This window comes from Triticum dicoccoides, chromosome 3A, assembly GCF_002162155.2.
Source record: "Triticum dicoccoides isolate Atlit2015 ecotype Zavitan chromosome 3A, WEW_v2.0, whole genome shotgun sequence".
Lineage (NCBI taxonomy): Eukaryota > Viridiplantae > Streptophyta > Magnoliopsida > Poales > Poaceae > Triticum > Triticum dicoccoides.
The window spans coordinates 36869614-36880153 of record NC_041384.1 but is presented as its reverse complement, the minus strand read 5'-3'; the positions used below and the strand labels follow the sequence as shown (position 1 = coordinate 36880153).

At 49.7% G+C, this 10540-nt stretch overlaps 2 protein-coding genes across 2 annotated transcripts; one reads left to right on the top strand and one right to left on the bottom strand.

The window, feature by feature from the left end:
* Positions 1 to 4187: 4187 nt before the first annotated feature.
* On the top strand, positions 4188 to 6103 carry LOC119266896 (thylakoid lumenal 15 kDa protein 1, chloroplastic-like). The gene is made up of 7 exons (XM_037548178.1): positions 4188 to 4438; positions 4524 to 4619; positions 4820 to 4892; positions 5030 to 5091; positions 5334 to 5415; positions 5562 to 5622; positions 5744 to 6103. The coding sequence occupies exons 1-7, from the start codon at positions 4265 to 4267 to the stop codon at positions 5793 to 5795; spliced, it is 600 nt and encodes a 199-aa protein (XP_037404075.1). The 5' UTR covers positions 4188 to 4264; the 3' UTR covers positions 5796 to 6103.
* A 54-nt stretch (positions 6104 to 6157) lies between these two features.
* Positions 6158 to 9717, bottom strand: LOC119266895 (receptor kinase-like protein Xa21). The gene is made up of 3 exons (XM_037548177.1): positions 9618 to 9717; positions 6758 to 9452; positions 6158 to 6661 (listed from the first exon to the last, which is right to left on the bottom strand). The coding sequence occupies exons 2-3, from the start codon at positions 9438 to 9440 to the stop codon at positions 6276 to 6278; spliced, it is 3069 nt and encodes a 1022-aa protein (XP_037404074.1). The 5' UTR covers positions 9441 to 9452; positions 9618 to 9717; the 3' UTR covers positions 6158 to 6275.
* Positions 9718 to 10540: the final 823 nt, after the last annotated feature.

The window sequence follows — 10540 nt, the reverse complement described above, 5'->3', positions numbered from 1 at the left end:
CATCGGAGACACGGCCGGACGGGCCGCCACCAGGAACCAGACAAGCTCGCCATACACGCTCAGCATACTCATGCCCAAGTCGGCGCCTTCAAGAAGGTGACGACACTGTGGCGCCGCTGCCGCTTAGCCACCGGGCTAGGGTTTTCACCCGGGCGCAGGGGAAGGGGGAGGCAGGGGAAGTTAAGCCTCGGCGCCACCACCAAGGAGGGAATGGCGTCCGGGACGCCATCGACGTCGTGACCGCCACCGGCGGCCAAGGGTTTCCCCCGGCCAAGCACCCTGCCGCCACCTCCGAACCAGCCACAGCATCAGCAGGCGCGTGCACGCCGGAGATCCAGGCCGGCCGGAGGTCATGCATCACGAGCGGACCAGAACGCCTCAGATCTGAAGAGGGGAGCCCGGGGCCTCCCCGCGCCAAGACCAGCTCCCACTGGGACCTCGCTGCCGACGCAACCGAGGGGACCCGGCCGACCTCACCGACGAGCACTCCCCGCAGCCGGAGGAGCGCCGTCCGCACCAGCGAGGCCGCCGCCTCAGATGCGGGCCCTCACCACCAAAAGGGAGCGGCCAGAGGCCTCGCCGCTGCCCTAACAGGCAGCCGCGCGGGGGCCACGGCGACCGCCTCCTGCAGCGGCGAGGAGGAGGGAAATGGGGAGGTGGCGGCGCGAGGGTGTTGGGGAACGTAGCAGAAATTCAAAAATTTTCTACGTGTCACCAAGATCTATCTATGGAGAAACCAGCAACGAGGGGAGGAGAGTGCATCTACATACCCTTGTAGATTGCTATGCGGAAGCGTTCAAGAGAACGGGGTTGAAGGAGTCGTACTCGTGATGATCCAAATCACCGGAGATCCTAGTGCCGAACGGACGGCACCTCCGCGTTCAACACACGTACAGCCCGGTGACGTCTCCCATGCCTTGATCCAGCAAGGAGAGAGGGAGAGGTTGAGGAAGACTCCATCCAGCAGCAGCACAACGGTGTGGTGGTGGTGGAGGAGCGTGGCTATCCAGCAGGGCTTCGCCAAGCACCGCGAGAGATGAGGAGAAAGAGAGATAGGGCTGCACCAACAGGGAGAGATCAAATCGCGTCTTGGGCAGCCCCTAGGCCTCAAGTATATATAGGGGAAGGGGAGGGGGCTGCGCCCCCTTTAGGGTTCCCACCCCAAGGGGTGCGGCAGCCCCAGATCCCATCTGAGGGAGGCGGCCAAGGGGGAAGGAGAGGGAGGCGCAGGGAGCATGGGCCTTAGGGCCCATCTGCCCTTAGGGTTTGCCCCCTCTCCCCCTCTAGGCGCATGGGCCATGGTGGGAGGCGCCCTAGCCCACCTAGGGGCTGGTGCCTTCTCACACTTGGCCCATGTATGCCTCTGGGGCCCATGGCACCCCCGGTGGACCCCCGGACCCCTCCGGTGGTCCCGGTACATTACCGATAACACCCGAAACTTTTCCGGTGATCAAAACAGGACTTCCCATATATAAATCTTTACCTCCGGACCATTCTGGAACTCCTCGTGACGTCCGGGATCTCATCCGGGACTCCGAACAACATTCGGTAACCACATACAAACTTCCTTTATAACCCTAGCGTCATCGAACCTTAAGTGTGTAGACCCTACGGGTTCGGGAACCATGCAGACATGACCGAGACGTTCTTCGGTCAATAACCAACAGCGGGATCTGGATACCCATGTTGGCTCCCACATGCTCCACGATGATCTCATCGGATGAACCACGATGTCAAGGATTTAATCAATCCCGTATGCAATTCCCTTTGTCCATCGGTACGATACTTGCCCGAGATTCGATCGTCGGTATCCCGATACCTTGTTCAATCTCGTTACCGGCAAGTCTCTTTACTCGTTCCGTAACACATCATCCCGTGATCAACTCCTTGATCACATTGTGCACATTATGATGATGTCCTACCGAGTGGGCCCAGAGATACCTCTCCGTCACACGGAGTGACAAATCCCAGTCTCGATTCGTGCCAACCCAACAGACACTTTCGAAGATACCCGTAGTGCACCTTTATAGCCACCCAGTTACGTTGTGACGTTTGGCACACCCAAAGTATTCCTACGGTATCCGGGAGTTGCACAATCTCATGGTCTAAGGAAATGATACTTGACATTAGAAAAGCTTTAGCATACGAACTACACGATCTTTGTGCTAGGCTTAGGATTGGGTCTTGTCCATCACATCATTCTCCCAATGATGTGATCCCGTTATCAACGACATCCAATGTCCATGGTCGGGAAACCGTAACCATCTATTGATCAACGAGCTAGTCAACTAGAGGCTTACTAGGGACATGGTGTTGTCTATGTATCCACACATGTATCTGAGTTTCCTATCAATACAATTCTAGCATGGATAATAAACGATTATCATGAACAAGGAAATATAATAATAACCAATTTATTATTGCCTCTAGGGCATATTTCCAACAGAGGGAACCCTAGGTCGCCCCCGAGTCGCCCTCGGGAGAGTGACGCTGGGGTGGGGGGGAGGGGGAGGTATACCTCATGATTCGGTATTCTTTCCCTTCAGATCATAGCATCAAATTTCTTGACAAGCTATAAGATGGTTAGATTTATAGGTGGCACTTCTCAGAAATGTTGTGCTCAAGTTTTTCGCAACAATGACACGTCCCCTCTATCACGAGTGATCGGCAACAGGTTCCGCGGGGCCAGAAACATGAGGTTATCGCCACCTACTATGAGCGAAAACCAACCAAAAAAAATCGCGTTATTATTATGGGAAATGTTTCAGGCCGGGGCACCGGACGAACCTTTGGCCGGTCGCAAGCCACGCTGGCGCCCCGTGCCCGCCCAAGACACGCCCCGCGCGAGACTCCTGTTGATTGCTGGGCCCCACGTGGACCACCCCTCCTTCCTTATCTTTCTCCTAACTGCTGCCTTCATCCTCTACCTCCAGACACATCCTTTCCTGTGGCCATATTTCTTCTTCCTTTTCCCCACGCTGCTGCCTACTGGCAGCCGCTGCCAGTCGTGTGCTTCGCCGAGCCAGGTGGACTACCCGACTGCTGCCAGTCCTCCTCCTCCACACATCTTCTCCCCAAAACATCTCTCTCCTTCTCTCTCAAATAAGCCATGGTTCAAGACGAGGCAAGGTCTTGGAAGGAGGCCGCAACCCGTGCCCGGGGAGGCTACGACCGACCATGAGACGGCGAGCATGACCTCAGGATGGCGAGGATGGGGCGACGCTCCTATGAGAAAACAATCAATGTCGTTATTTTTGCTACATGCTTCAACCGGCGTCGGAATTTGCTACAAACGGCATCGCATATTGCTGCCACCGGTGTCACGTTTTGCTGCAATGCACAATCGACCTCGCGTTTTTGCTACAATCGATGTCGCTTTTTGCTACAACCGTTTTCATTTTTTGCTACATATGTTCAGGCTGAGTTGCGACCCGACGACGGCGGCGATGACATTTTTGTTGCAACCGTAATAGATTTTTGGTACACCCAACAACAATTTTTACTACATCCATTCTTTTTTCACCGACGACGATACAATGGCGAGATACAACCGCCGGCAATGATGACAAGTTTTTTTGCCAAAAAGCTGCAACGGGCATCATCAAAAGTTGGAACCGGCCATGAGCGAAACTGCATCTAGTGTGGCGGTGCCCGCCCATGGCCATGGCGACAGCCCCGCGCGGAGCTTGACGGCCGCCATGGCAGGACCCCTCGCGGAGCTCGATGCCGATGGCCATGGCAGCACCCCTCCCGGAGCTCGACTCCCATGGCCATGGCGTGCCCTAGCAGCCACGGCGGCATCCCTCGAGCGGAGCTCAACGAACATGGCCATCGTGTCCATCACCAGGCGAGGAATCATGCAACTCGCGGGTCACAGGGGGCGCGCGTCCAGCGCGAGGAAGGAGACGAGTTTGGGAGAGAATCGGACGGTTACAGGCGCGCAGATCGTACGGCTACCGAGTGACCGGCCGAACTTTTGGCCGGCGCACCGGCGCCTATCGTTGCCCTATTATTATTCAATACGTATGTGCTAAAAGAACATTTTTTTTGAATTAAAAAATGCTTCTGAGGTTCAGTAATGAGTGGAGTCATCCATCGACATTTGGAAAGAAAGAATACGAGGAAAAATGGCTATCGTGGCAACAATCGTTTGATTGGCCAAGCAAACATGGTGGCAACGAGATGAAGATAAGACGGATAAACTCGTCGGCGCAGCCCAAAAAAGAGAGACCGCGACAACAGCCAGCCAGGAAGCTAGCTCGCCATGGCCATGTCCATCCTCGGCGCTCTGAAGCTCGCCCCTTCCCAGCCGGCGACGACGGCGCAGCCGACACCGGGGCGCGCCCCCTCCTCGCTGCACTTCCACCTCGCCAACGCCGGCGCCGCCGCGCTGGTCGCCGCCTCGCTGCTCCTCGCCGACCCGGCCCTCGCTTTCAGGGTTAGTTCTACTGTATTTGCACCTGTCGACCGAGTGTGGTGGCGAGGCGATTGAGGCGGCGTTAATGGCGTGTGGGTGGATGCAGGGAGGCGGGCCATACGGGCAGCAGGTGACGCGGGGGCAGGACCTCACCGGCAAGGACTTCAGCGGCCAGACGCTCATCAAGCAGGACTTCAAGACCGTACCTACTCCATCTCTTCCCATCGATTCCTACACTATGATGTTATCATGCCTCAAATTTGTTCTTGCAGTAATTATCAAATACGGAGTACATAGTAGGCTCTGACCTCTGACTGAAATTTCTACCGTGTAGAAATAGAGCAGAGCATCGGAATGTCCAGAATGTTTTGCTGATTTTCTGAATTTTTGCTTCTGCTGCAGTCCATTCTGCGGCAGACCAACTTCAAAGGCGCAAACCTGCTCGGCGCCAGCTTCTTCGATGCAGACCTCACAGGTAGCCTACTGATTCGCATCTGTTCTTCATCTCCTCGGTGGTTCCAGCCAGCAGACAGACACTAGTTGTCTGTCAAGTGTTCAGTTGTGACAAAATGGGTGATATTATTATTTTTGGCTATTTGATGGTGAATTCAGGTGCTGATCTCTCTGACGCCGATCTTAGAAACGCCGACTTCTCGCTCGCAAATGTTACAAAGGTACACCAGTAGCTATAGACAGTAGACAGCAAAGCATATCATGATTGTTTGGGTTCAGAATAAGCAGTAACATAGCTGTTCTGCATTTTGCTTGAAATCATGTACTCGGTCGAGTGGCCATCGCATCTGATCGTCACAGCATCAGACTACTAGTACCTTATTCTGTTGTTTCTTCATTGACTTTTAGAGCAGTGCTTTAATTTTGGAATATGGTTTGACAGCAATCTGGTTCCATTCTGCAGGTAAATTTGACAAATGCCAACTTGGAAGGGGCACTTGTGACAGGGAACACCTCTTTCAAAGGTTCCAACATATACGGAGCAGGCAAGTGCTAAGTGTTTATCTCCTAGTTCTGTCCGAAATCTTAGCATATTTGGATTATGATCATGTGATCAATGTCGTACTGAAATTATCTCGCTGTACTGTGGCATCACCAAGTCATGGTTTCCCCATTTTTCTCTCCTCTCCAGATTTTACGGATGTTCCACTACGAGACGATCAAAGGGACTACCTTTGCAAAATTGCTGACGGGTGAGAAGAAAACCAATGTCGATATGCAGGAACTTGCCATCCATTCTCTTAATCTCTTTCTCCATCTGCATTTCTGTATGATGACATGGTTCTTAGCGATTTTGCAACTGCTGTGCACCAGGGTAAACACGACTACCGGAAATGCCACAAAGGAGACTCTTTTCTGCAAATAATGTACAAGGGTGAAGAAGAATGAAGAGATTAAAGAGTTCGGAGGCTGATTTAGTTCTTGAATAGTACGCCAATTTTTTTTCTTTAACTTCCTTATCCCCAGGGGTGCAGAGAGTTCTTCAATACAAGAGTGTGAAATGGTTGCTAGGAAATCAATGGGTGGTGTCAGCATGCCAGGTGTGTTTGGGAAGGGCAAAAATTATTAGTAGTAAATAAAAAATATGTTTTTTTAAAGGAGGATATACCCCCGGCCTCTGCATCTGGACGATGCATGCAACCATATTATTAATTATTCATAAGGACCTTACAATAAAAAATATGTTGGTCTGGTAATATTGATACATGGAAATGCCATTCATCTCAGTTTTTCAATGAGCACTAGCTGGGCTGACTCAAAGACACGCATAGGGTTTGGATTGTAAATCTGGGCCCTTACATACATTCTATGTGATAAACATCAATTGTACAAGTAAACAACTTATTCAGGTAGCTAATACTACCGAAACAACGGCACTGCTTCTGAGATATGCATCCTTGATTCCATGTAGCTTAGCAGCCACCTCCTGCATGTTGATGCGTTCGCCCGGGGATGTCTTAGTGCAGCAAAGGCCAACATTTAGCACAGATAACAGACAATGTGAGTGTTTTTCCTTGAAGGCTATTGGAGTTTCATCCAACTCTTTTAGCAGCTGGGGGTCGACAATCTCAAATACCCTGTCAGGGAAGCTGGCCTCCGTAAGCTTCACAATGCTGAGTCCATCCTTAAACATGTCGCCAGTCGGCCTTCTTCGAATGAATATCTCGAGGAGAACGACACCGAAGCTGTAAACATCTGCGGCAGTTGAAACTTGGCCACCCTCTGCGTATTCTACATAATGGAAAAGGGGAGGAGTTAGTTTCATCTTCACTGCTTAACATAGATGCCGCAAAATGTAGAAGCACAAGATAAAGAAAAGACCATTACCCGGAGCAGTGTATCCAATTGTTCCCATCACTGCAATTGAAGAAGAGTTACCGTGAGATGACGTTGTGGAACCAACTTTGAATCTTGCCAAGCCAAAGTCTCCAACATGAGCTGTCATATTGTCATTCAAAAGAATGTTGCTAGGCTTCAGATCACAGTGAACCAGTGCTTCTTGGTTGTTATGGTGTAGGTACTCCAGTGCATCCGCTACATCCACCACAATGCTTATCCTTTGACCAATCGTAATAAGGTTCAAATCCGAAGAGCCTTCATAGTCTGGAGTTGAGTATAGTAGTTTATGCAAATCCCCTCGCGGCATGAGCTCATACACTAGGGCCTTGAAATCATTACCACTAGAATCGATGCTTGAGCACACAGTTACTATAGGGACCAAATTACGGTGCCGCACATTTCTCAACGCGTTACATTCTGAGATGAAGCTCTTTTGTGCTCCTCTTGTCTCTAGGTTGAAGACTTTCACGGCAACCTCATTTTCATCTTCAACTAGTTTTCCTTGGTAAACAGAACTATATCTCCCTCTGCCTATTAAGTTGGATACTGAGAATCCCTGTGTTGCTCTGGCTAGATCATTGAAAGAAACCATGGGAAATTTTGTAGAAAATGATGGCAGAGATTTAGATTTTCTCTTGTGTTTTCCTCCCCAGAGAAAGAAGCAAAATATGACAATAACAATTGACACCATACTCGCTATTGGGATAACCACTTTTAGCACCAAAGATTTCTTGTTCCTAATTGAATTTGGAGGCATAACAAAACATGCTAGTATGTGTAACTCCGGTACCCCACCACAAAGCCCCTGATTTCCATCAATTTGCACGGCAGTTGCATTCTTGAATATCCCTTTTGTTGGAACCTCACCATTGAGGTGGTTGAATGACAAATCTAGTTTCTCAAGAACTTGTAGGTTGCCAAGAGATGTTGGTATTGAACCAGTTAAGTTATTGGCAGAAATATTCAAAACTTTGAGGCCTCTTATGCTGCCTAATGAAGTGGGAATGCTTCCGTTGAAAATATTCGAGTCTAACTCAATGTATTCTAAACTTCCACAGTCACCCAGAGTGTTTGGAATATCTCCAGATAGCTTATTGGATGAAAGTACCAAATGTACGAGTTGTTTAGCATTGCCAATGTCGGTAGGAAGTTGTCCATCCAGGTTGTTGAAAGATAAATCAATTGCAATTATTGACGGGATTCTGAATATCTCCTTTGGAACCCTACCATGAAGGTTGTTGCTAGCAGTGTTCAAATATTGAAGCCTTGGAAAGTTACCAAAGCTTTTCGGTATGTGGCCAATGAATTGGTTTGAGGCTACATAGAGCTGTCCCAGTTGAGACAAGTTTGACAAGGATGATGGAATGACCCCCGTAAAGAAGTTTGCTGCTAAATCTACTTGTTGCAAATTTTTGAGAGTCCCAATCCACTCTGGAACGATACCTGTGAAGTGATTCCCCCCCACTGACACAGCAACTAGATTGTGAAGGTTGGCTATGCCGGAAGGGAAATTTCCCGATAGTTGATTTTCTCCCAAGTACAGAGTCTGGAGTTTATTGGAAAGGTTAGCTAATGAACTTGGTACATGCCCTGATAGAAAATTGACACTCATGGACAATATTTGTAGCTCTGTGCAGTTGCCTAAGCTGTCCAAAAACTCCCAGTCTTCTCGACTATGTGCTTGGAGCTGATTATTTTCAAGATTCAACATTGAGAGTTTGGTAAGTTTGCTCATCGTGGTGGGCACCAATCCGGTGAAGTTGTTCGTTGATAAATCAATGACACTTAGATTGGAAGCATTAGTGAATGAACTAGGAATGTGTCCTAGAAATAAGTTGCCACCTAATGTAAGTATACGGAGATTGGCGAGAGAGGTACAAAGATTTGGTGGCAGCTCCCCACTTAGACCATTGAGAGTTAAGCCAAGGCCGATGAGAGTAGAAACATTCAAGATGGCTTGTGGAAACCTACCTGTTAGCTGATTTGCACCCGCATACAGGTATTGCAAGCCTGACAAACCTGCAAACTCACTTGGGATATTTCCCTTGATTCGATTATGCGCGCAACTAATAAAGACTAGTGTTGTGATATTACCCAGAGAAGCTGGGATGATGCCAGTGAGGTTATTAAAGGAAACTTGCAGCATGTGAAGACGAGGAGGCAAATCACCGGGAAATTGGCCAACTAGATTGTTAACCGAAACATCCAACTCCTTGAGCTTTGAGCAGTTTGCAAAACTCGGTATCCTTCCTTGCAGCGTGTTTCTGTTCAAGTGCAAGGTTTCGAGGCGATGCATGTGACCAAGGGATGATGGGATCTCTCCGGCGAGTGTGTTCTCTGTCAAGGCCAGAGATTGCAAGAAGGTTAGGTTCCCAAGTGAAGGAGAGATATGTCCTACCAACCCTCGACCTGTAAGGTTTAGGGAAGTGACACGGGGTGGAGCCTTCACCCTGCACACGACACCTTCCCAATCGCAAAAGTGGGTGCTATCATTCCAGGACATCAAGGCTTGCTGCGGGTCGAGGCTGATTGCGTCCTTGAATCCAAGCAGTGATAACCGATCTGTCTCGTTACCATGTACGGAGGATGAGCTGCCGATGACGACCACATATTGTGCACTGAAAGTCACCAGTATCAAGAGAAGTAACTGTCCGAGTGTGGTAACTTTCATGGCCGGGTATCTCTGTACGTATATATGTTGGTCGAGTTAGTTTTCAGTATTATCTATGTAGGCATGCATATATAGGATGAAGGAGAAACTTCAATAGTATATATAACCAATACTACTAGCAGATATTCATTAATTCATGAAATGTACATGCATGTGCGCTGTGAATCACGTACGAACCTGGGGATTTCTTCCTCTTCTTCCACGCGCTAGCTTTTCCTTTCCTGACCGGAACAAGAGCTACAGCTGCTGTAGGGCAGAGGCGAGAGCGAAACCAAGAATATTGTGTGCACAGGTTCGGAGTGTGGTGGAGTGTTTGATCCACCTTCACCAGTGAGCCCTCACTTTATATCGGTGATCTTCTCTGCTAGCTTGCTGCTGCCCGGTCGACTTCGGTCCACTTTGAAATAATGCACTAGCTAGCTAGCTAGGTACAATACATTATGCCCGGTCTTTGGTCATCGTCGTTCACACTGTATTATCTCGTACCGCATGTCTACATAGTACCACCTTCCAGAGATGGTGTCGGCAAGAATCATCATATGATAATACGGTAATTGTACCTGGCAAACATCGGGGTAAGAGGGTGGCAAGCGAACCATCTATGCCGACAGTTTTAGTAGGTGTAAAACGAGATCAAATGACGACAGTTTTTAAATGAAAATTGCCTTCTCGGAAAGAAACTGCCATGTGTCTTCTAAAGAAAATGTCACCTCTCCCCACTTCACCACTACTAAAATAGCCATCACATCGTTCGCATGTCCCACATCCTTTGGCAACGTTGGGCAGTTAGGAGGGTACATATAATATGCCTGCCGTATTTTTTTAGTGTCCGTGCCGGGTGTGGGTGTCCCGATCCGTGATTTTGGCCACCCATGTCACCCATCGCCGCTGCCAGACCCCGAGGTAGGTCCCCGTCGGTGGCTGGGGCGGAGGAAGGACGGGGAAGTCCTCAAACCGGCATAGGGACGTGGCGACGACGGCTCAATGAAGTGCCCGCGGAGGACGACCCATGCGTGTGGCGGCGTGGATCGGCGCAGGGACCAGCGGCCAACTAGTCCGGCCATCGGAGAGGCGAGGAAGGGTGGGGGCCGTGACGGCGG